Consider the following 27,419-nt stretch of genomic DNA (forward strand, 5'->3'; position numbering starts at 1 on the left):
ATGATATTCAAAGGTATGGTGTTTGGGGGGGTAAGAATACATGTACCGCGCACTGAATAGCACAAAGAATACTTTGAAATGTGGAATGTTTTCATAACCAATGAGAGAATGTGGTAAATTGTCGGTGTCTAAATCTTTATGTCTTCAATTATTGGGGTGGGATTTAGTTTGGTTGTAGAGTGCTCATCCGAGGTGCTGTAGGTCATAGGTCAATTGATTTCCCTCATTGCAAGGGTGAGGATTTAGCTCAGACGATAGAGTGCACGGGTCCCTGGATCAAACCCCCTTGGTGGAATGCGTACTTGAGTACTTGGGCACGGGCCAAGTCTAGCAGGACTCGAGTACCCATACAAGGAAGAACACTCGTATTTAATTATATTTTGTACGTCATTTTGCCGCATGCTTTACCGCCGGTTACATTATAGGCTATGAGACATGGAGGGAAAATAAAAGTCGAATGTGTGGAATGCAATACTAAAAGAATCCTTCATATGTGTCCATGTGGGACAGGGCTATTCCAACCGAGGGTAAATAATTTGTTGTCAGGGATGAGGTTTGACAAATCCCTGACATCATATTATGTACCCGAGAGTGGAATAGCCCTGTCCCACATGGATACATAATGGAGGATTATTTTTCTCCCCTCCAATAGATGAAAATCAAGCATTTGGGGAAAACGTGAAAAACCTACTCTTTTTTTTATCTTACAATAAAACAATCATAACCATTGAAAAGATCATACCCAAAAATGGTTTATACTAAAAGTATAAACCGAAAAGGATAGTATAATTTCATTATGACAGCAGGTTTCCTTGTTTTTATGAAATATAAAAAGCATTTCTTGCATTTACTTGACATCACCCAATGTTAATATCAACTCAAACAACAGAAGTCACGTGGACCAATTTATTCTGCATGGGCTGACGTCATGGAATACGCCTGTCTTGCATGGCTAGGGATGTCCAAGGAGCACCACTTGTGAAACATATCAGGGAAACACAATTATTATATAATTTATATGTATATATATGTATGAGTGCTCACTTGAGGTGCTTGCATTGCAGGATCGAACCACCTTGGTGGATTCATTTAACTGATTGGGTTTTTTCTCATTCCAACCAGTGCACCACAACTGCTCAAAGGCCATGGTATGTGCTTTCCTGCCTGTGGAAAAGTGCATATAAAAGATTCCTTGCTGCATTAGCAAAAATGTAGCGGGTTTCCTCTGATGACTATGAGTCAGAATTAGCGTATGTTTGACATACAATAGCCGATGATAAATTAATCAGTGTGCGCCAGTTAAACAAAACAAAAAACCCCAAACAAATCAATTGAGGCCAGAGGATATAAGGCCAAAACAAATTTCTGCTTACAGTATAGTATTTCCAATGTCTTGAAAATATAAAATATGAAATAGTGTCCATTATGGTTTTGTGATCTATTGTAGACCTTTCTTTCATGTACTAGTATTTCTGTGACCAATAATTTGAATTTGTTTGTTTACAGAGATCATACACACTGGTAGTGGAAGCATGGGATCAGGACAGGCTAAGGAACGGGGCATTACGTAAGTTTATTATATTATTACATAGGGAGGTTATTGCATAGGTGTGTGGCAGTATGAAATTTATTAAACATTTTATATTAAAAACAAAATATTTCTGTATGCTTATCTTATTAATTAATTAATGCATTAATTAATTCATTCATTCATTCATTTGTTCATTCATTCATTCAGCCATCCATTCATCCATCCACCCACCATCCATCCACCCCACCCATATATCCATCCATCCACCCATCCACCCCATCCATCCATCTACCCCTCCCTCCAATGCATGCATCCATCTATCCACCCAAACCCATTCACCAACCCACCAACCCACCCATCCATCCATCCATCCATCCATCCATCCTTCTATCTATCCATAGTTGAAGACTGCTATCCTGAGCACACACTGTGGCTATCTGACTATACAGTGTGTAATAGTCATTATTGATAAAAATAAAGTTGGTGTTTAGTAGTTGTATACCTTCCCGGTGATCTGTACTCTTGATCTTGGATGGATATGAACCCTGTACCTATAGTACCAGCCTTTTTCCCATCTCTTCTGTTATCTCGTTCCAGCCAGTTCACCACGACTGGTATATATCAAAGGCTGTGGTTTATACTACCCTGTCTGTGGGATGGTGTATATAAAAGATCCCTTGCTGCTAATCGAAACCGGCCTCGGTGGTGCAGTGGTTAAGCCATCTGACTACAGGCTGGTAGGTACAAGGTTCACAGCCCGGTACCGGCTCCAACCCAGAGTGAGTTCTTAAGGGCTCAATGGGTAGGTGTAACGCCACTACACCCTCTTCTCTCTCACTAACCACTAACCAACTAACAACTAACCCACTAACCCACTGTCCTGGACAGACATACCAGATAGCTGAGGTGTGTTCCCAGGACAGCGTGCTTGAACCTTAATTGGATATAACCACGAAAATAAAGTTGAAATGAATTAAATGCTAATCGAAAAGAGTAGTCCATGTAGTCATAATAGCTGTTGATGCATGGTATTAAAATGTGCCGTGTGGCCCAATACCTCTGGTTTCTGTTAGGGTTGCCTCACCCTTAGTCCATATCAGTCTAGCCTCTACCCATGGACCAGTCCACCTTGGGTGTCCCTAACAGAAGCCAAAGCTCCTGCTGGCATAGCTCTCTGGGTCACTGAGACAAGCCCCCTCACCACTCAAGAAATGGACTATGAGGGGTATGCCATGAAGTGGCGACAGCAGGTTTCCTCTCTCAATATTTGTGTGGTCCTTAACCATATGTCCAACGCCATATAGCGATAAATAAAATGTGTTGAGTGCATCATTAAATAAAACATTTCCTTCCTTCCTCTTCTGTTGTCTTTTCCCCCTTTCCTTTTTTTCACCTGTTTTCATCAAGTGCCTGATACTGTGGATCACCTACTGTACTGTAATACAGGTGAACCTGGCAGTGTTGATACTGATCTGTCTGCTGTAGTCTCTGCTCAGTGTTCCTGTAGCTTGGCACTCGTTAATGGCCAGCCTGCTGGACTCTGACAGCTGGTGATTGTCTGGTCTGGCTGGTGAGGTGTGAACCGACACAGTGGAATTAGAAGCTTGTAAATACCGCTCCAACTTGTAAATACTGATGGGCCTACAACTTCATCACCTCCACCTGACGGGTCTCTGTCACTCACTGACCAGCTAGTACTGTACACCAGCCATGGTTTTTGCTATCCTGCCTGTGGGAAGCACAAATAAAAGATCCCTTGCTTCCTGTCATAAAAGAGTAGTCTATGTGGCGACAGCTGGTTTCCTCTAAAAAAACAGCCGATGATAAGATGAAAAAATCAATGTGCTCTAGTGGCGTCATTAAATAAAACAAACTTTACTTTTTACCATGGTGCAGTGGTTCAATTACCTCCACTAGACTGTCACTTGGACCAGCCTCAGTGGTATAGTGGTTCAGTTACATTGCCCCCTCCCAGACTCTGCCTTGGTGGTCATTAAATTACCTCCACTAGACTCTCTCACTGGGACCAGCCTCAGTGGTATAGTGGTTCAGTTACATTGCCCCCTCCCAGACTCTGCCTTGGTGGTTGTTAAATTACCTCCACTAGACTCTCTCACTGGGACCAGCTTCAGTGGTATAGTGGTTCAGTTACATTGCCCCCTCCCAGACTCTGCCTTGGTGGTCATTAAATTACCTCCACTAGACTGTCACTGGGACCAGCCTCAGTGGTATAGTGGTTCAGTTACATTGCCCCCTCCCAGACTCTGCCTTGGTGGTCATTAAATTACCTCCACTAGACTGTCACTGGGACCAGCCTCAGTGGTATAGTGGTTCAGTTACATTGCCCCCTCCCAGACTCTGCCTTGGTGGTCGTTAAATTACCTCCACTAGACTCTCTCACTGGGACCAGCCTCAGTGGTATAGTGGTTCATTTACATTGCCCCCTCCCAGACTCTGCTTTGGTGGTCATTAAATTACCTCCACTAGACTGTCACTGGGACCAGCCTCAGTGGTATAGTGGTTCAGTTACATTGCCCCCTCCCAGACTCTGCCTTGGTGGTTGTTAAATTACCTCCACTAGACTCTCTCACTGGGACCAGCCTCAGTGGTATAGTGGTTCAGTTACATTGCCCCCTCCCAGACTCTGCCTTGGTGGTCATTAAATTACCTCCACTAGACTGTCACTGGGACCAGCCTCAGTGGTATAGTGGTTCAGTTACATTGCCCCCTCCCAGACTCTGCCTTGGTGGTTGTTAAATTACCTCCACTAGACTCTCTCACTGGGACCAACCTTGGTGATATAGTGGTTCAGTTACATTGCCCCCTCCCAGACTCTGCCTTGGTGGTTGTTAAATTACCTCCACTAGACTCTCTCACTGGGACCAACCTCAGTGGTATAGTAGTTCAGTTACATTGCCCCCTCCCAGACTCTGCCTTGGTGGTCATTAAATTACCTCCACTAGACTGTCACTGGGACCAGCCTCAGTGGTATAGTGGTTCAGTTACATTGCCCCCTCCCAGACTCTGCCTTGGTGGTTGTTAAATTACCTCCACTAGACTCTCTCACTGGGACCAACCTTGGTGATATAGTGGTTCAGTTACATTGCCCCCTCCCAGACTCTGCCTTGGTGGTTGTTAAATTACCTCCACTAGACTCTCTCACTGGGACCAACCTCAGTGGTATAGTGGTTCAGTTACATTGCCCCCTCCCAGACTCTGCCTTGGTGGTCATTAAATTACCTCCACTAGACTGTCACTGGGACCAGCCTCGGTGGTATAGTGGTTCAGTTACATTGCCCCCTCCCAGACTCTGCTTTGGTGGTCATTAAATTACCTCCACTAGACTGTCACTGGGACCAGCCTCAGTGGTATAGTGGTTCAGTTACATTGCCCCCTCCCAGACTCTGCCTTGGTGGTCATTAAATTACCTCCACTAGACTCTCTCACTGGGACCAACCTAAGTGGTATAGCGGTTCAGTTACATTGCCCCCTCCCAGACTCTGCCTTGGTGGTTGTTAAATTACCTCCACTAGACTCTCTCACTGGGACCAACCTTGGTTATATAGTGGTTCAGTTACATTGCCCCCTCCCAGACTCTGCCTTGGTGGTCATTAAATTACCTCCACTAGACTGTCACTGGGACCAGCCTCAGTGGTATAGTGGTTCAATTACATTGCCCCCTCCCAGACTCTGCCTTGGTGGTCATTAAATTACCTCCACTAGACTCTCTCACTGGGACCAACCTCAGTGGTATAGCGGTTCAGTTACATTGCCCCCTCCCAGACTCTGCCTTGGTGGTAATTAAATTACCTCCACTAGACTCTCTCACTGGGACCAACCTCAGTGGTATAGCGGTTCAGTTACATTGCCCCCTCCCAGACTCTGCCTTGGTGGTTGTTAAATTACCTCCACTAGACTCTCTCACTGGGACCAACCTTGGTTATATAGTGGTTCAGTTACATTGCCCCCTCCCAGACTCTGCCTTGGTGGTCATTAAATTACCTCCACTAGACTGTCACTGGGACCAGCCTCAGTGGTATAGTGGTTCAATTACATTGCCCCCTCCCAGACTCTGCCTTGGTGGTCATTAAATTACCTCCACTAGACTCTCTCACTGGGACCAACCTCAGTGGTATAGCGGTTCAGTTACATTGCCCCCTCCCAGACTCTGCCTTGGTGGTTGTTAAATTACCTCCACTAGACTCTCTCACTGGGACCAACCTCGGTGATATAATTGTTAAAGCCATCGGACATAAGGTTGGTAGGTACTGACTACCACCACGATTAGGTTTAATGATTCATTGAGTAAGTGTAAGACCACAACACTGACTTCTCTTTCACTAACAACTAACAACTAAACACTAACCCACTGTCAAATAGTCCAGACAGCTGAGATGTGTGCCCAGGACAGCATGCTTGAATGTTAATTGAATTTAAGTAGTAAAATAAGTATAAATGAATGAATTGGTCACTAGCAACAGCAGAGGTTATGCCCAGGGGACATAGAAAAAAGGATCAGAGCACTATTAATATAATAACAGAACGGTCTTCTCCAGCTGGATAAAATGGAAAGTTTTTCATAATTTCTGGGGCATTTGCTCCCACCCGACTAGATATAAAATTAAAGTTTGTTTTGTTTAATGTCACCACTAAAGCACATTGATTAATGAATCTTTGGCTTTTGGATATCAAACATTTGGTAATTATGACTTGTAGTCATCAGAGGAAAACTGCTACATTTTTCCATTAGCAGCAAGGGATCTTTTACATGTACTTTACCACAGACAGGAAAGCACATAACACAGCCTTTGACCAGTTGTGGTGCACTGGGTGGAATAAGAGAGAAAAAACTCCAATCAGTTAAATGGATGCACCGAGGTGGTTCGATCCTGCAATGCAGTCACCTCAGGCCACTAGATATGGCCGTGAATGTACAATTACAACCTAATGTACCAGTACCCAAGTGGACATAGAATTGACAAACATCCCATCAACAAGTGGGGCGGGACATAGCCCAGTGGTAAAGCGGTCTAGGATCGATCCCTGTCAGTGGGCCGATTGGGCTATTTCTCATTCCAGCCAGTGCACCACAACTGGTATATCAAAGGCCGTGGTATGTACCATCCATTCTGTGGGATGGTGCATATAAAAGATCCCTTGCTGCTAATCGTAAAGAGTATCCCATGAAGTGGTGACAGCAGGTTTTCTCTTTCAATATGTGTGGTCCGTAACCATATTTTTTCCCAACACCATATAATCATAAATGTGCTAAGTGTGTTGTTAAACAAAATGTTTCTTTCTTCCTTTTTTTCAAATATTTGGTAATTCCGACTCGTAGTCATCAGATGAAACCTACTACATTTTTTCACAGACAGCAAAGCACATACCACAGTCTTTGACCAGTTTTTGTGCACTGGGGGGAATGGGAAAGAAAACAATCAGTTAAATGGATCCACCGAGGTGGTTCGATCCTGCGACGCAAGCACCTCAGGCCACTAGATATGGCCGTGAATGTACAATTACAATCTAATTTACCAAACAAAAAATTAACAAACATCCTATCAACAAGCAGACATGGTGGAAAGGACAACTGCAGTGTAAGGTGCTGATAATGAACAGGTTATCATGGCCCTATAATGTATCTTAATGTAAAGCCATGGTTACCAGGTGTTTCCACTGGTCTCTGTTCCCATCTGTCTGCTAATGGTGAAAGCATGTGGTCACTTTGTAGACCGGTCCTTGATGGATGTCACAGCCCAGACTTCATCAGGGCGGCCATGTTGGATTGTTGATCCAGATGAGCCACTTGGTGTTAGTTTGAGAGGGAACACAAACACGGCCAGAACTCATCAACAATGTCTGCTGTTCGGTTTTTACAATAAACATGTCCAGCTAAACATGTGCACCAGTCTATACAGTAGGGGGTGGGATTTATCTCAGTCGGTTGAGTGCCTCGCTTGAGGTGCTTGCATTGCATGATCGAACCACCTCGGTGAATCCATTCAACTCGTTGAGTTTTTTTCATTCCAAAACTGGTCACAGACCGAGGTATGTGCTTTCTTGTCAATGAGAAAGTGTATATAAAAGATCCCTTGCTGCTAATGAAAAAATGTAGCAGATTTCCACTGATGACTATGAAACATAATTACCAAATGTTTAACATCCAATAGCCGATGATTATTTACGAGGGGATGGGGCTGGAGGGGGGGGGGGGGGAGACTGCTCCCCTAGTGTTGGAGCAAAACCATCCATCCATCCATCCATCCATCCATCCATCAGTTAGCCATTCATTCATCCATCCATCCATCCATCCATCTATCAGTTAGCCATTCATTCATCCACACACAAATGAACAGGCTAAAGAGATGTTTTTCCAGATTATTGTAAATACATCCAAGCCACAATGATCAAATGTTTTCCAGTTTTCTTTTCCTTTGTGACCGATGTCATGTGCCATTTTCAATTTGTGTTGCTCGCTAATCTTCCAATAGATCAATGAGAACCGGTGTGTTATTATCTCAGTTTAATGTTTCTTTACAGCTTTTCCTAATACTTAATAATTTCTTTTGACCATTCTCTAATGTTGCCGACCATACCGACAGCTGCCTGTTTCTCAGATATAACATAACAACACCACCATGCTGTTGATTCCATCTCGGGTTTCCCAGCCAATATAATCGTAATACATTGTAGTACATGTGCTGCTTTTATAGGGCAGTGGAATTAACATTTCATTGCATGAGGGAAGTACTATGCAACCAAACAAATCTATTATTGTGCTGTGAGATATTGGAATTATGTTACATTAAGACAAAGTAATAAATGTATGCAACTGAAAGTGTGTTTATATCAAATTGGCAAATTAGTCAGAAATGAAATAATGAAGGATTTATTATGAATTCAGGGTTTTAGTGATACACAAAAACAGTTTCTATCTTTGTTTTTTTTTCATAAAAAGATCACAGTGACCCCCTATTTTTCAAAATTTTAAAAATATTTTGTTCAAGGTCATTCTCATCCTTCATTATTGATGTTAATTGTTGATTGTTATTTATTTAATTGTTAAATAAATTGATGAGTCCCACCAAATGTTTGACATCCAATAACCGATGATTAATATGCGAGTGTGAGTGCGAATAATTTTTACATGCTCATATACCACTAGAGTTTCGAGCATGTCCGTCCCGGGTCCTGTTTCTGGATAGTCAGGGGCTTGTCCCGGGACAGATATCAATATATCAATGTGCTCTGGTGGTGTTGTTAAAAAAAAAACTAACTTTAAAAACAATCTTTGATGATTCCCTCTCTTTAGCTGTTGAGCTCAATGTTTTGTTTTGCATTTGGCTCCATTTCTCACAAACTATAAGTCCCAGATAAACGAAACTTGGATACAGTGCACCTATGGATGTTCAACACAATGCATAGGAACTTTTTAATTATTATTAAAATACTTTTGCATTTAACTCATCGTTAAAGTTTGATTTAATTTCTCACAAATTATAATTATTAGTCTTACATAAGTGAAACTTGATTTATAGTTGCATCTATGAATGTTGATCAAAATGCATATAAAAACAATATTTAAATTTATTGAATTAAAATTTTAATTAGATTTTGTTTTATTAAATATTTTTAAAAGTTTTATATATTTTTTGTAATATTTTTTTCTTTTACTATGCATTAAGAGGAACGTCTGTGCATGCAACTATCAGTGACATTGAGTAAGTTTATGGTGCACAAAGCATTTAGTCCCATGGAATTCTTTTTTTAAAAGTTCCTTTCCTTTGAAGGAACGAAAGAAATGTTTTATTTAATGACACACTTAACACATTTTATTTATGGTTATATGGCATCGGACATATGGTTAAGGACTACACAGATATGGAAAGAGGAAACCCGCTGTTGCCACTTCGTGGGCTACTCTTTTCGATTAGCAGTAAGGGATCTTTTATATGCCCCATCCCACAGACAGGATAACACATACCACAGCCTTTGATATACCAGTTATGATGCACTGGTTGGAACAAGAAATAGCCCAATGGGCCCACCAACGGGGATCGATCCCAGACCGACCACACATCAAGCGAACGCTGTACCACTGAGCTATATCCCCTCCTTTCCTTTGAGTGTTTGCCTGAGGTGCTTGCATCATAGGATTGAACCACCTCGGTGGATCCAGTCAACTGATTGGGTTTCCCCCATTCCAACCAGTGCACCACGACTGGTATATCAAAGGCTGTGGTATTTGTTATCCTATCTGTGGAAAAGTGCATATAAAAGATCCCTTTCTGCATTAGGAAAAATGTAGCGGGTTTTCTCTGATGACTATGTGTCAGAATTACCAAATGTTTGACATCCATTGGCCGATGATTAATACATCAATGTGCTCTAGTGGTGTTGTTAAACAAAACAAACTTTTATTTTATCTAATTGAAAAGGTACAGGGTTTCCTATGATGACTACATGTCAGAATTACCAAATGTTTGACAGCCAATAACCTATGATTAATTAATCAATGTGCTCTAGTGGTATCGTTAAACAAAAAAAACCCCTGATTTTATCTTATTGAAAAAGGTAGTGGCATTCCTATGATGACTACATGTCAGAATTACCAAATGTTTGACATCCAATAGCCGATGATTAATACATCAATGTGCTCTAGTGGTGTTGTTAAACAAAACAAACTTTTATTTTATCTAATTGAAAAGGTACAGGGTTTCCTATGATGACTACATGTCAGAATTACCAAATATTTGACATCCAATAGCCGATGATTAATACATCAATGTGCTCTAGTGGTGTTGTTAAACAAAACAAACTTTTATTTTATCTAATTGAAAAGGTACAGGGTTTCCTATGATGACTACATGTCAGAATTACCAAATGTTTGACATCCAATAGCTGATGATTGATTTAATCAGTGTGCTCTATTGGTGTCATTAAAAAAAAAATCTTGTGTGAAGTCATTGCAACTGAACAAATCTGAATGGTGTTCTGTATGGGCTGTACAGCTGATTTTTGATTTGATTTTGAACTTATTTTCGTGCTTATATACAATTAAGGTTCAAGCACGCTGTCCTGGGCACACACCTCAGCTATCTGGGCTGTCTGTCCAGGACAGTGGGTTAGTTGTTAGTTGGTTAGTCGTTAGTGAGAGAGAAGAGGGTGTAGTGGCCTTACACCTACCCATTGAGCCTTTAAGAACTCGCTCTGGGTTGGAGCCGGTACCGGGCTGCGAACCCTGTACCTACCAGCCTGTAGTCCGATGGCTTAACCACTGCGCCACCGAGGCCGGTTGTACAGCTGAAACAACCCTCTGCTCCAAGCTAGCTTCAACACCATTCCAACATGGCACCAGATTGAGAGTATCTGCAGCATGCATGTTGTTTGTCAGTCTCCCTCTACCTTGATGGCATTCAGCACATGCCATCTCCAGCTCAGCATCATGGGAAAAGTTAGTTATCAATTCTAGTTATGCATGGATAATTAGCCAGCTCACTAATGCAGCAATGTTTTGTGTATATTTTGATTTTGACCAGACCCTTCGCTCTCACAACAAACACCTTTATGTGAAACATCCCTGAAATTCTTGCCATAGTAACATCTGTCTTTAAGTTGTGAACACATGCAGGGACTGTTGGGATGTAGCAGTATTGTTAAATTTATTCGGTTATTGGCTTGTGAATACAAACAGAAAAAAGGTTGAAATTGACCTGTATTGTTAAATTTATTCAGTTATTGGCTTGTGAATACAAACAGGAAAAAGGTTGAAGTTGACCTGTATTGTTAAATTTATTCAGTTATTGGCTTGTGAATACAAACAGAAAAAAGGTTGAAATTGACCTGTTTTGTTAACTTTATTCAGTTATTAATACAGTCAGAAAAAGGGTTGAAATTGATCTATATTGTGAAATTTATTCAGTCATTGGGTTGTAAATATACACAGAAAAGGTTGAAATTGACCTGTATTGTTAAATTTATTCAGTTATTAGATTGTGAATACATACAGAAAAAAGGTTGAAATTGACCTGTATTGTTGAATTTGTTCAGTTATTGGCTTGTGAATACAAACAGAAAAAAGGTTGAAATTGACCTGTATTGTTAAATTTATTCAGTTATTGGGTTATAATTAAATTTCTTTTAAATTCATTACAATTTAATATCATCCCATTGGTATAGATGTAGAAACGCAAGTTTGCTCTCTCTCTCTGTCTCTGTCTCTGTCTCTGTCTCTGTCTCTGTCTCTCTCTCTCTCTCTCTCTCTCTCTCTCTCTCTCTCTCTCTCTCTCTCTCTCTCTCTCTCTCTCTCTCTCTCTCTCTCTCGCTCTCTCTCTCTCTCTCTCTCTCTCTCTCTCTCTCTCTCTCTCTCTCTCTCTCTCTCTCTCTCTCTCTCTCTCTCTCTCTCCTCTCTCTCTCTCTCTCTCTCTCTCCTCTCTCTCTCTCTCTCTCTCTCTCTCTCTCTCCCTCTCTCCCCTCCCTCTACCCCCTCCCACTACTCTCTCTCTCTCCTCTCTCTCTCCCTCTCTCCCCCTCCCCTACCCTCTCTCTCTCTCTCTTTCTCCCTCTCTCCCCCTCCCCCTCTCTCTCTCTCTCTCGCTCTCGCTCTCTCTCTCTCTCTCTCTCTCTCTCTGTGTCTCTCTCTCTCCCTCTCTCCCCCTCCCCCACCCTCTCTCTCTCTCTCTCTCTCTCTCTCTCTCTCTCTCTCTCTCTCTCTCTCTCTCTCTCTCACTCACTTCTATCTCTCTTTTTTTTTACCATACATATGTAAAAATAATTGTATGTTTGACATTAACTAACTGTAGTTTTAAACATTCCTTTCTTTCCTTTCTCACTGACATTGAGGAGTACATTTGTTTTTCTTTTTTGTGATGATGACGTAATCAATAAATCTAGCACTATATTTGCAAGCAGATAATCAAACAGATTTGCTTTGTTCACCCATGCATTGCCCTTTGTGTACCAAACAGCAATTAGCATTTGCATATTTTTTCTTCTGAGAAAAACAAAAGATAGATGTTACGTTTTATCAATATCTGTGCCAAAAAAACAAAAACCCACCAACAACACGATCTGGCATTGCAGGTTGTTTTCTTATAATCTGTGTTTTGCCACACTTCTCTTTCTTCTTGTTTTCTCTGTTGTAAGAACCAAGGCCAACCAAGAGCAATGAAACCACTGACATCACAGGTACTGCCAACCTAACACCTGATGAGAAACCCACACCTTGTCAGGTGGAAAAGCATCAATGAAGACGATCGGGTTGTTTACCTCAGCCATTGCCATGGTTATATATATAATTAAAAAAAAAAATTGGCATATTTCTCACCTCTTCAGATGCTGTGTTGTTGTACAACATTACACAGCCTTGGTAACTTTCCTGAAATTTTTTGGCAAATGTTCTGAAAGTGTCAGGTTCTGTGAATTTACTACGTATTGTATTTTTGACTGATCACTGGAACAGAGCTACACGTACATGTACGCACAGTGTTTGTATCATTATAGACTGTCTGCCACTAACAGTTAGTTGGTTTTGCTTAACGACACCACTACAGGCCCCGTAGGAATGGTATCTGGAGTTGGGAGGAAAATATCTAGTGAGAGGCAAGGAAATGTTTTATTTAATGACGCACTCAACACATTTTATTTAAGGTTATATGGCGTCAGACATATGGTTAATGACCACACAGATATTGAGAGAGGAAACCTGCTGTCGCCACTTCATGGGCTATTCTTTCCGATTAGCAGCAAGGGATCTTTTATATGCACTATCCCACAGACAGGGTAGTACATACCACGACCTTTGATATACCATTCGTGGTGCACTGGCTGGAATGCTAGTGAGAGGGATACAGTCTCTAGTGGTGGGGCACAAGCCATATTTTTATCTATCAAAACTTAACTAATATGTACATAGAATTCATCTGGACTTTGAACACATATATGGTTTCAAAAGTGGGTGGGGATGGGGGGAACAAACACATTTAGGCTCCTTCCCAGTCTGCCTCTCCTTTCCGTACAAATATTTGACATCCAATAGCCAATGATTAATAGAGCAGTGTGCTCTAGTGGTGTTGTTAAATATAACAAACTTTAACTTTTTCATTGGCACTAACATGAAAATAGTCCTGATGGGTCCACTAAGTGCATTCAATCTTCCAACCTATCATATCTGAGGCAAGTACTTTACCACTGAGCTACATTCCATCCCATCTTATTAATGCATTCATTTCATTTAATTTCATTTAATTTCATAAGGTCAAAGGAAGCAATCTGCTATGCTTTCCCCTAGAGGACAACAGAATTAAAATCAATCATTCACTAATTTCACTTAAATTTCTCCCCATTGGCTGTGTCACCCAGACCAAGGAAATAAGACCGCAAGGTACTAATTTAGCTACTAGTGGTAAGCAATGTCAAAGGTCAAGGACGTGTCATATGACTGTTTCCATTAGGCAGTCTACCTGAGGCATGTTCAGGATGTCGAGTGCTTGCAGTCATTTTCTAGACTGGTTTTTGCCTTTAACATTAAATCAGTGTAGAGTAAAATGGAAACCAGTTGAATTATTTGCATGTGCTTGCCCTCTGAAACATGTGACAGATTGTACTTCTGCATTAAGCTATGTCTTTTTCTTCAAGTGTCAAGCTCATTGTAGCATGAGATTGTCATAATCACTCAATTGTTGCAGTGATTGAAAAATGTGTGCTTGATTATGATCGGGCTTGTCAGTAGTTCGTAGAGAGCTGATGAAGTAATTCATGAAACACACCAATGGCTTAATATTAATTTTTGTTTAATTAGATTTATTTATCTAGCTTACAGTGGTAGTTTTTTTCATCTTTATTTTCCAGATAATGCTGGTCTAATAGAAAGAGATTCATTAGTGTTTAATAGAAGAATATGTCTTTAACTTAAGTGTAATTTCTTTATTTTCCAGATAGTGCTAGTTTGAAAGAGAGAGTTTTATCAGTGTTTAATAGAAGAATATGTGTCTTTAACTTAAGTATAATTTCTTTATTTTCCAGATAGTGCTAGTTTGATAGAGAGAGATTTATCAGTGTTTAATAGAAGAATATGTGTCTCTAACTTAAGTATAATTTCTTTATTTTCCAGATAGTGCTAATTTGATAGAGAGAGATTTATCAGTGTTTAATAGAAGAATATGTGTCTTTAACTTAAGTATAATTTCTTTATTTTCCAGATAGTGCTAGTTTGATAGAGAGAGATTTATCAGTGTTTAATAGAAGAATATGTGTCTTTAACTTAAGTATAATTTCTTTATTTTCCAGATAATGCTAGTTTGAAAGAGAGAGTTGTACATGTAATTATAGGATATTAAACAAGCTTCCATTTCATATCATGTTTATGTCCCAATTGAAATAATTTTCAATTGTTACAAACTTTAGCGAGCGATAATGAAATTATTTCACAAGGGACATAAACATGATACGAAATGGTAGCGAGTTTAATACCCTTTTTATTACTCATAATCAACCTTAATTTATATCACTCAACTCGCTTGGTTCACTTTCCTGTAAGAATGTAGTGCGCTAATCAATGACATCATCATGTGACATCGAAGTGTTATGTCCCACTTGGCATTCTAGTGGGACGTATCACTTTGATATGTACCATGCTATTTTTAACCATATGGGTAATAATAGAGGAATATGTGTCTTTAATATGTGTAATTTCTTTGTTTTCCAGTTAATGGTGGTCTAATAGAGAGAGATTCATCAGTGTTTAATAGAAGAATATGTGTCTTTAACTTACATTACAGTGTAATTTCTGTATTTTCCAGATAATGCTGGTCTGATAGAGAGAGTTGTCAACCTGGGCATCATTCTGCCCGGGCTCGACTGGCACACGATCATACACAATGGACCGACGTCCAGTCTGACATTCCGCATACGAGTGCTATGTGATGAACACTACTACAACACCACATGCACCAAAATCTGCCGCCCACGCAACGATCTCATTGGACACTACACCTGCGATGCAAATGGAGACAAAGTTTGCCTCGTTGGCTGGATGGGGCAGGAGTGTGAAACAGGTGTGGATCTCATTAATGCTATAATATACATTTTTTAAAAAGGGTCTCAACTAATAGTTTGTAGCTATGTGGTACTTACAAATGTTTTTTAGTATAACTTATTTTTAAAAGGGTACCAAAAAATTATTTTGGTTATGGGGTACTTACATGTACATATATTTCAGTATATTTTTTTTACAAGGGTCTCAACTAATACTTTTGGCTATACTGTACTTATATATATATATATTTCATTATAACTTACTTTTGAAATGGTCTCAGCTAAAACTGACTTTGATCTTTGGTACTTAAATTTGTTTCAAAAATAAATTTCAACTCATACTTTTTGTCTATGCAGTCGTTACACACATTTCAGTAGTAAAGAAAATTATACAAGTGTCTTGTTGAATATTTTTAACTATGTGACACTTACATGTATTTTTATTATTGTCTCAAATAGTAGTGATTAATTAAATCTAGTGTTTAATGATGGAAAACTGCTGGCATATAGAGGTATATGGCAGAAGCTTGCATGAGGTGTGTCAGGCATAGTTTCAACAAATGGTTGAATTGTAAAATGCTATAAAATCATAGATGTGTTTCAAAATTAAAAGCTTCTGTCATTCATTTCAACTTATTTTCATGCTTATATCGAATTAAGGTTCAAGCATGCTGTCTTGGACACATACACCTCGGCTATCTGGGCTGTCTGTCCAGTGCAGTGGGTTAGTTGTTAGTTGTTAGTGGTTAGTGAGAGAGAAGAGGGTAGGAGCCAGTACCGGGCTACAAACCCTGTACCTACCAGCCTTATGTCCGATGGCTTAACCACGACACCATCAAGGTCGGTTTTCAATAGTAATCTGAATATGAAATTACAACCCTCAAAATTCAGGTCATATATTGTGATGGTAATTTAGTACAGATTACAGACAGACAGACAGACAGACAGACAGACAGTTTATTCAGTATAATGGCCATAGGCCCATAATGTCAGTGTTAAACCACCTGGTTACATCACAACCATGAGAACTATTATCTACATGTATATATAATGTCTCAATTGGGGCAAATCCAGCTATCAGTTGGCCACATCATTTCAAGTTTTGACAATGGTTTAAAAAATAGATGAATATATATCAGTCTAATTGTTGTTTTAAATCGGTTTTATTATATTGTCTGCCATGTAAAATGTGTAATTGTTAAATGTAGTGAGAGACCTTAATTTAGGCATTGCCTGTTGGTCAATAGCCAACGTTAAAACAAACGTCAGTAAATATTGTTTTAAAAAAGAAGAATGTTAACCCATGTGTTATCATTTCATCTTCCATTGGCGTGAATTATATTTTGCAGTATGTTAAATTTTATTACAACTTTATATACTTGACAAAATTAATTATGGGTCAATAAAGTTTAATGTCAATTTATGCTAGTGTTATATTAAGATTTGATCACAGATGATTTTTAAATAATGTTTGAGTAAATTGTGACTATACAGTGATGTACGCAAAAATAGTGCATAAAGTTGGAGGTTTTTCTTTGTATTGTGTATCATATATAAAGAAAATTGCTAATAATTAATTACGTTGAGTGTATACTGAGAGAGTCAAGAGTTTTATCTTGTGTTGATATTTTTATATTTCAGCAATCTGCAGGACAGGTTGCCACGCTGTTCATGGTTCGTGCCAACAACCAGGCGAATGCAGGCAAGTTGTCTAACTTCAGTACTTTTTATTTATTTAAAATAATATTTTAAAATAGCAAACTGACGTTTTTTCCTGGCATGTTTTCATTTCATTTCATTCCATTTCAACTTATTTTCGTGCTTATATCCAATTAAGGTTCAAGCACGCTGTCCTGGGCACATACCTCAGCTATCTGGACTGTCCTTTCAGGACAGTGGGTTAGTTGTTAGTTGGTTAGTGAGAGAGAAGAGGGTGTAGTCCCCTTACACCTACCCACTGAGTCGTTAAAACTTGCTCTGAATGGGAGCCGGTACCGGGCTGCGAACCCTGTTTTCAATAAGTAATCTGAATATGAAATTACAGCCCTCAAAATTCAGGTCATATTGAGATGGCAATTTAGTACAGATGACAGACAGAAAGATGGACAGACAGACAGACAGACAGACAGTTTATTCAATATTCAATATAAAGGCCATAGGCCCATAACACAACTTGAAGCCTGTTATATACAGTATTCAACAACTCTTTAAGGCAGCACTGCTGATTGCTGTCATGAATTTTTCAAGGGCTAAATTAATGTTTATTTTGTTTAACAGCACCACTAGAGCACATTGATTTATTAATAATTTTATTGGATGTCAAACATTTCGTAATTTTGACTCGTAGTCATCAGAGAAAACCCGCTACATTTTCCCTAATGCAGCAAAGGATCATTTATATGCACTTTCCCAATGACAGGAGAGCACATACCACAGCCTTTGACCAGTTGTGGTGCACTGGTTGGATCGAGAAAACCCCCAATCACTTTGGTGGTGAAAGTTCTACATCTTACTAATTCCCCACTGGTGGGCCCATCTAGTGTTGACTTCAAAGCCTTGCTTGCTTAGTTGAAATAATTGTTAATAATATATTAAAGTTAAAGTGTGTTTTGTTTGATGACATCATCAGCTATTGGATGTCAAACATATGGTAATTTTTATATATAATCTTAGAGAGGAAATATTGCTACACTTTTCCATTAGTAGCAAGGGATTTTTTATATGTACAATTCCACAGACAGGATAGCACATACCACAGCCTTTAATATTCCAGTCGTGGTGCAGGGCTAGAACAAGAAATAGCCTAATAAGCCCACTGACGGGGATCGATCCTAGACCGATCGCACATCAAGCGAGTGCTTTACCACTGGGCTAGATCCCATCCTTTAGTAATGTATTAAGACAAATCTCTGACTATGTTAGAAAACTCAAGAAATTCAAATCCAGCCTATTCAAAATATCCCTTGGCTATTTATATAATATTATAAAAAAATATTTAAAAATTTATTCACTGATGCATTTAAATTGTCTGTTTGTGTATGCAATATGCAATGTCACGTTCACAAAAATCCACTCTGGGGAGTGACCTTTAATAATCAAGTAATGTTGTTGGCCGTACATTATGTTGTTCATGCATCCAATTAAAATCCAGTCCATCCTTTAAGTAGTCATTTATTGCTTTTAATACGTTTTTTATGTCTTCATTTCCTGTACCTCTTCAACAATGTATTTTCTGTTGGCGGGGCTTGTGCACTGGTAAACATGAATTGACTATTTATGTGTGCAATATACCGCCTCGAATCTGTGATTCCCACTCTGAAGTGGATTGTAATTATCATGTACAATTGTTGGAGCAGATTTCCTGCTGGCAGTAAAAAAAAAAAGAAAAAAAAAAGAGACCGACAATGATAAGGATTGTTCTGTGATCCATAAGACAAGCTCTTAGTGTCTTCGGTTGGTTCAGAAGACCAGATTTCCCATGGATTCTTCCCCCTGTTTTTCGGTCGTCCATGGAGACACTAATTCAGCATAAAGCAAAGCCTCATCTCACGGTCGTTACAGCTAACCGTGTTGATAATTTATTTATAAAAATCACAACCTGTAAACTATTATGTGGCTCCATACTAATCTTGTGGTCAGTGTTATTCTGTGAAATCCTTTTATTAAAAAAGAAAATTATTTTTGAGCCTCTGAAATATTTCCCACACTTGCTTATTGAGATTGTATAAGGAATTATTGAATAATAAAAATGTAATATCGAGATCTTGCTGATGACATTACAATTTTGAGCATAGAATATATTGTTCAAACCCATTTGGGCGTAGATATGAATTTTACACATGTCGTTTGTTTAATTTGTAGGCCAAAAAAAGGAGAAGAATTGTGGTTCCAATTACCTGTAGAAAAACTGTGTAATCATAATGTTGTTGTTGTTTTTTAATCACCCTCCACACCACACACACACCCCAAAAAGAGGAGTTACATGTGGTTCCTATTACCTGTATAAAAACTAATCATAATGTTTTGGGTTTTTTAAATTACCCTCCACACCACACACACCCAAAAATAGAAAGAGTTGTGGTTCCGATTACCTGTAGAAAAACTGTGTAATCATAATGTTTTTAGTTTTTTTTAAATCACCCCCACCCCCCACCCCCCACCCCCAAAAATGTTGACCAACCGACCGAGTCTAAATTTAAATCACGAACAAGCAGATTTAAAAAAAAAAAAAAACTTTTGCACAATATTCAATTGAGAATTCAATTACATACAGTTTGCTCTCTTGCTACATACATGTATATCTTAATTTAAAATATTTCAGTCTTTAAAAAAGGTTTATACATAGCCTACCTATCCTAAATAATTTGCCTGAAAACCTCCAAGGAAGATTTGAGTCTTCCTACACTAATTTGTCGGCTTATGCAATCATAACCACACATTATTCTGTTTGGCCTTATCTTAAAAATTTTGTTAGATTTTGTATATTTTGAAATAAAAATTTGGTTGAACATTAACTTTTCTAATATTCTTCTTCTATTCTTTTCCAATCTTTTCCAAGCTGTTTGGCTTTTTTAGCTCAAATCATACAAAAATGATACAAATGCATTCAATTTATTTTGGATAGGTGGAGTAAAGACACACACACAAAAAAATAAATAAAAAAATCACTAAAAAAAAATCACAAAACAATAAGCCCAAACCATTCTTTATAAATGAGTTCAAAAACAGTCTGTAAAATATCCAGTTCTTGCACCATTATTTTTCAGTTCTATGTCAAAATGCCAAGCAAAACAGCAATTTGAAAGTGACAAATAATAGTATTTTCTACAAGTTACTCACAATTACACACTTGATTGCCTCCTTTATGGCAGATTCTTGTACAGCCAGATCAGTTGTGTGTGCCTTATTACCCGCATTGTTGTGGTTTGTTGTGTGGCATGTAGCATGATACCTCAATTGATCATTTACATTGACCTTCGTCTATTTAGTGACCGTGCATTAATTTTCTGTATATAAGCTGAAGAATGTATTATATTGCTTTTAATGTATGGATAGTTGGCAAAGTATAACATGATATGTATTAACATGTCAGTCTGGTGTCCATCTGTTTGTCATTCATTCATTTATCCATCCATCCATCCATCCATCCATCCATCCATCCATCCATCCATCCATCCATCCATCTATCCGTCCATTCATAGTTATTTTCATGCTTGTATCCAATTAAGGTTCAAGCATACAGACCTGGACACATATCTCAGCTATCTAGCCATGTATATAGCCTCAGCTAATAAGGGATATGTTATTGGGGAAAGCCCACATCCCATTTACACTCTCCCGGTTACATCTACAATTGATAATACTGCACCCTCTTACATGAAAATCCGGTACGCCTCCCTGCTGTCTAATATGTTGTGAATAGCAGAACAGTTTCAGTGTATCCCTTAACCCAGCACCACTTCTCTTTATGATAATTAACTGCATATCTCTGTATAAAACCTGAAGTCTCCCTGAAATGTAATAGTAATGGATTGCGGTGCAGTTGCATTAGCTACACTCCTCTCTATAAAACTGCTGGAATCCTCCCTGCAATATGACGTGTAACAGATTGAAGTGCAACTGCACCCCTCTATATAAAACTGCTGGAATCCTTCCTGCAATATGACGTGTAACAGATTGCAGTGCAGCTACACCCCTCTATATAAAGCTCCTGGAATCACCCATGCAGTATGATGTATAACATGATGCACCCCTCTCTATAAAACTCCCGGAGTCCTCTCTGAAGTATGATGTGTAACAGATTGCAGTGCAGCTGCACCCCTCTATATAAAAGTCCCGGAATCCTCCCTGCAGTATGTTGTGTAACAGATTGCAGTCCAGTTGAACCCCTCTACATAAAACGCCCAGAATCCTCCCTGCTGTATGACGTGTAACAGATTGCATTACAGATGCACCCCTCTATATAAAACTCCCGGAATCCACTCTGCTGTATGATGTGTAACAGATTGCAGTCCAGCTGAACCCCTCTACATAAAACTCCCAGAATCCTCCCTGCTGTATGATGTGTAACAGATTGCAGTCCAGCTGCACCCCTCTATATAAAACTCCCGGAATCGTCCCTGCTGTATGATGTGTAACAGATTGCAGTACAGCTGCACCCCTCTATATAAAACTCCCGGAATCGTCCCTGCAGTATGATGTGTAACAGATTGCAGTACAGCTGCACCCCTCTATATAAAACTCCCGGAATCCTCCCTGCTGTATGATGTGTAACAGATTGCAGTACAGCTGCACCCCTCTATATAAAGCTCCTGGAATCCTCCCTGCAGTATGATGTGCAACAGATTGCAGTACAGCTGCACCCCTCTATATAAAGCTCCTGGAATCCTCCCTGCTGTATGATGTGTAACAGATTGCATTACAGATGCACCCTTCTATATAAAACTCCCGGAATCCTCCCTGCAGTATGATGTGTAACAGATTGCAGTACAGCTGCACCCCTCTATATAAAACTCCCGGAATCCTCCCTGCAGTATGATGTGTAACAGATTGCAGTACAGCTGCACCCCTCTATATAAAACTCCCGGAATCGTCCCTGCAGTATGATGTGTAACAGATTGCAATACAGCTGCACCCCTCTATATAAAACTCCCAGAATCGTCCCTGCAGTATGATGTGTAACAGATTGCAGTACAGCTGCACCCCTCTATATAAAACTCCCGGAATCGTCCCTGCAGTATGATGTGTAACAGATTGCAGTACAGCTGCACCCCTCTATATAAAACTCCCGGAATCGTCCCTGCAGTATGATGTGTAACAGATTGCAGTACAGCTGCACCCGTCTGTATAAAACTCCCGGAATCCTCCCTGCAGTATGATGTATAACAGATTGCAGTACAGCTGCACCCCTCTATATAAAACTCCCAGAATCCTCCCTGCTGTATGTCATGTAACAGATTGCAGTGCAGCGGCACCCCTCTGTATAAAACTCCCAGAATCCTCCCTGCAGTATGATGTGTAACAGATTGCAATACAGCTGCACCCCTCTATATAAAACTCCCAGAATCCTCCCTGCAGTATGATGTGTAACAGATTGCAGTACAGCTGCACCCATCTGTATAAAACTCCCGGAATCCTCCCTGCAGTATGATGTATAACAGATTGCAGTACAGCTGCACCCCTCTATATAAAACTCCCAGAATCCTCCCTGCTGTATGTCATGTAACAGATTGCAGTGCAGCGGCACCCCTCTGTATAAAACTCCCAGAATCCTCCCTGCAGTATGATGTGTAACAGATTGCAGTGCAGCTGCACCCCTCTATATAAAACTCCCGGAATCCTCCCTGCAGTATAATGTATAAACAATTGCAGTCTAGCTGCACCCCTCTCTATAAAACTCCCAGAATCCTCCCTACTGTATGATGTGTAACAGATTGCAGTGCAGTTTCTGTTAAACCTGGAGACTTGAACTTTCCCACGGCTCTGAGTGATGTTCTTCTCACCTGTATTGTGTAAGAATGGTAATAAAAAACACCAGTCAAAAGCAGTGGGAGAGGCATTGCTTCTGGAGAATAAATAGACTGGATTCATGCATTTAAAGAAATTATGGTGCATAGTCTATTCTTATTCATTTGCAGTAGAGGTCGGAAGTAGTCTAGTGGTAAAGTGTACGCCTGATGCGAGGTCAGTCTAGGATGGGTCCCCCATTGGTATATCTCTCATTCCAGACAGTGCTCTACAACTGGTGTAACAATTTAAAGACCGAGGTATGTCTGTGGGATGGTGCATATAAAAAATTCCTTGATGCTAGTTAAAAAGAATAGCACAAGGAGTGGTGGCAATAGGTTTCCTCTCATATTATCCGTGAGGTCCTTAACCATATGTCTGATGCCTTATACTAGTGACTAAATATAGAGATTAACTATTTAAAGGCGCAAACACTAGTTTTAGCCTGTGAAAATGAACATTAAGTTTAATTAATCTACACACCTACAAAACATTTGGATATGGTTATAATATTCAGAGAAAAGCTGACGTTTGTGATGTTTAAACCTGAAAATATCTTTTAAAAATAGGCTAGAGCCTGTCTCAATAACCATTACTTCTCAGACGAACGTCTGCTTTTAGAATTATGAAAAATGCATTTTGTGTTATTACAAAAACCTGGATGACCAGAACCACTTCAGATGTATGAAAATGAATATTCTAAATAATAAAATATAAGTACTCCTAATTTAAATGATTAAAAACGGTTTTAATATTGAAAAATATGTCGTATTGTTTAAAAACTAGGGTCTGACTCAATAATAGCGTACGATATCGGCTTCATTGTGTAAAGGTAAGAATGAGTAAATTCCCATTTGGCCTGAATAGCATAGTGCTGATATTTGACATCATTAACTAGTTATTTTTATTAAGGGGGAAAGCTGTTATTTCTGTTATTTCAGCTACATTGTATGATGACCTAGAAATCAAATGAGAGATTTTGTAGTGGTTCATAGGGGGCGGGACGTAGCCCAGTGGTAAAGCACTCAGTGGTTCATAGGGGGCAGGACGTAGCCCAGTGGTAAAGCACTCAGTGGTTCATAGGGGTGGGACGTAGCCCAGTGGTAAAGCACTAAGTGGTTCATAGGGGGCAGGACGTAGCCCAGTGGTAAAGCACTCAGTGGTTCATAGGGGCGGGACGTAGCCCAGTTGTAAAGCACTCAGTGGTTCATAGGGGGCAGGACAGTGGTTCATAGGGGGCAGGATGTAGCCCAGTGGTAAAGCACTCAGTGGTTCATAGGGGGCAGGACGGTGGTTCATAGGGGGCAGGATGTAGCCCAGTGGTAAAGCACTCAGTGGTTCATAGGGGGCAGGACGGTGGTTCATAGGGGGCAGGACATAGCCCAGTGGTAAAGCACTCAGTGGTTCATAGGGGGCAGGACGTAGCCCAGTGGTAAAGCACTCAGTGGTTCATAGGGGGCAGGATGTAGCCCAGTAGTAAAGCACTCAGTGGTTCATAGGGGGCAGGACGGTGGTTCATAGGGGGCAGGACGTAGCCCAGTGGTAAAGCACTCAGTGGTTCATAGGGGGCAGGACAGTGGTTCATAGGGGGCAGGACGTAGCCCAGTGGTAAAGCACTCAGTGGTTCATAGGGGGCAGGACGTAGCCCAGTGGTAAATCTCTCAGTGGTTCATAGGGGGCAGGATGTAGCCCAGTGGTAAAGCATTCAGTGGTTCATAGGAGCGGGACGTAGCCCAGTGGTAAATCACTCAGTGGTTCATAGGGGGTGGGACGTAGCCCAGTGGTAAAGCACTCAGTGGTTCATAGAGGGCAGGACGTAGCCCAGTGGTAAATCACTCAGTGGTTCATAGGGGGCAGGACGTAGCCCAGTGGTAAAGCACTCAGTGGTTCATAGGGGCGGGACGTAGCCCAGTTGTAAAGCACTCAGTGGTTCATAGGGGGCAGGACGGTGGTTCATAGGGGGCAGGATGTAGCCCAGTGGTAAAGCACTCAGTGGTTCATAGGGGCGGGACGTAGCCCAGTTGTAAAGCACTCAGTGGTTCATAGGGGGCAGGACAGTGGTTCCTAGGGGACAGGACGTAGCCCAGTGGTAAAGCACTCAGTGGTTCATAGGGGGCAGGACGTAGCCCAGTTGTAAAGCACTCAGTGGTTCATAGGGGGCAGGACGTAGCCCAGTTGTAAAGCACTCAGTGGTTCATAGGGGGCAGGACAGTGGTTCATAGGGGGCAGGATGTAGCCCAGTGGTAAAGCACTCAGTGGTTCATAGGGGCGGGACGTAGCCCAGTGGTAAAGCAGTCAGTGGTTCATAGGGGGCAGGATGTAGCCCAGTGGTAAAGCACTCAGTGGTTCATAGGGGGCAGGACGTGGCAAAGCACTCAGTGGTTCATAGGGGGCAGGACGTAGCCCAGTGGTAAAGCACTCAGTGGTTCATAGGGGGCAGGACGTAGCCCAGTGGTAAAGCACTCAGTGGTTCATAGGGGGCAGGACGTAGCCCAGTGGTAAAGCACTAAGTGGTTCATAGGGGGCAGGACGTAGCCCAGTGGTAAAGCACTCAGTGGTTCATAGGGGCGGGACGTAGCCCAGTTGTAAAGCACTCAGTGGTTCATAGGGGGCAGGACAGTGGTTCCTAGGGGACAGGACGTAGCCCAGTGGTAAAGCACTCAGTGGTTCATAGGGGGCAGGACGTAGCCCAGTTGTAAAGCACTCAGTGGTTCATAGGGGGCAGGACGTAGCCCAGTTGTAAAGCACTCAGTGGTTCATAGGGGGCAGGACAGTGGTTCATAGGGGGCAGGATGTAGCCCAGTGGTAAAGCACTCAGTGGTTCATAGGGGCGGGACGTAGCCCAGTGGTAAAGCAGTCAGTGGTTCATAGGGGGCAGGATGTAGCCCAGTGGTAAAGCACTCAGTGGTTCATAGGGGGCAGGACGTGGCAAAGCACTCAGTGGTTCATAGGGGGCAGGACGTAGCCCAGTGGTAAAGCACTCAGTGGTTCATAGGGGGCAGGACGTAGCCCAGTGGTAAAGCACTCAGTGGTTCATAGGGGGCAGGACGTAGCCCAGTGGTAAAGCACTAAGTGGTTCATAGGGGGCAGGACGTAGCCCAGTGGTAAAGCACTCAGTGGTTCATAGGGGCGGGACGTAGCCCAGTTGTAAAGCACTCAGTGGTTCATAGGGGGCAGGACGGTGGTTCATAGGGGGCAGGATGTAGCCCAGTGGTAAAGCACTCAGTGGTTCATAGGGGGCAGGACGTAGCCCAGTGGTAAAGCACTCAGTTGTTCATAGGGGCGGGACGTAGCCCAGTTGTAAAGCACTCAGTGGTTCATAGGGGGCAGGACAGTGGTTCCTAGGGGACAGGACGTAGCCCAGTGGTAAAGCACTCAGTGGTTCATAGGGGGCAGGACGTAGCCCAGTTGTAAAGCACTCAGTGGTTCATAGGGGGCAGGACGTAGCCCAGTTGTAAAGCACTCAGTGGTTCATAGGGGGCAGGACAGTGGTTCATAGGGGGCAGGATGTAGCCCAGTTGTAAAGCACTCAGTGGTTCATAGGGGCGGGACGTAGCCCAGTGGTAAAGCAGTCAGTGGTTCATAGGGGGCAGGATGTAGCCCAGCGGTAAAGCACTCAGTGGTTCATAGGGGGCAGGACGTGGTAAAGCACTCAGTGGTTCATAGGGGGCAGGACGTAGCCCAGTGGTAAAGCACTCAGTGGTTCATAGGGGGCAGGACGTAGCCCAGTGGTAAAGCACTCAGTGGTTCATAGGGGGCAGGACGTAGCCCAGTGGTAAACCACTCAGTGGTTCATAGGGGGCAGGACGTAGCCCAGTGGTAAACCACTCAGTGGTTCATAGGGGGCAGGACGTAGCCCAGTGGTAAAGCACTCAGTGGTTCATAGGGCGTGGGATGTGGTAAAGCACTCAGTGGTTCATAGGGGGCGGGACGTGGTAAAGCACTCAGTGGTTCATAGGGGGCGGGACGTGGTAAAGTACTCGCTTGATGTGTGGTCGGTCTAAGATCGATCTCTGTCGTGCAGTGGTTCATAGGGGGCAGGACGTAGCCCAGTGGTAAAGCACTCAGTGGTTCATAGGGGGCAGGACGTAGCCCAGTGGTAAAGCACTCAGTGGTTCATAGGGGGCAGGACGTAGCCCAGTGGTAAAGCACTCAGTGGTTCATAGGGGCGGGATGTAGCCCAGTGGTAAAGCACTCAGTGGTTCATAGGGGGCAGGACGTAGCCCAGTGGTAAAGCACTCAGTGGTTCATAGGGGCGGGACGTGGTAAAGCACTCGCTTGATGTGTGGTCGGTCTAAGATCGATCTCCGTCATGCAGTGGTTCATAGGGGGCGGGACGTAGCCCAGT

General features: G+C 41.5%; 1 protein-coding gene across 1 annotated transcript in view; it reads left to right on the forward strand.

Moving 5' to 3' along the window:
- Nucleotides 1-27,419, forward strand: part of LOC121370195 (protein jagged-1-like) — a 128,879-nt gene that overhangs the window by 56,583 nt on the left and 44,877 nt on the right. Inside the window, exons 2-4 of the mRNA XM_041495311.1 lie at nucleotides 1,507-1,567; nucleotides 15,331-15,585; nucleotides 17,207-17,267. Coding sequence (XP_041351245.1) covers nucleotides 1,507-1,567; nucleotides 15,331-15,585; nucleotides 17,207-17,267 — 377 coding nt within the window. The remainder of the gene's footprint in view (nucleotides 1-1,506; nucleotides 1,568-15,330; nucleotides 15,586-17,206; nucleotides 17,268-27,419) is intronic.

The sequence above is a fragment of the Gigantopelta aegis genome, chromosome 4, assembly GCF_016097555.1.
Source record: "Gigantopelta aegis isolate Gae_Host chromosome 4, Gae_host_genome, whole genome shotgun sequence".
Classification (NCBI taxonomy): domain Eukaryota; kingdom Metazoa; phylum Mollusca; class Gastropoda; order Neomphalida; family Peltospiridae; genus Gigantopelta; species Gigantopelta aegis.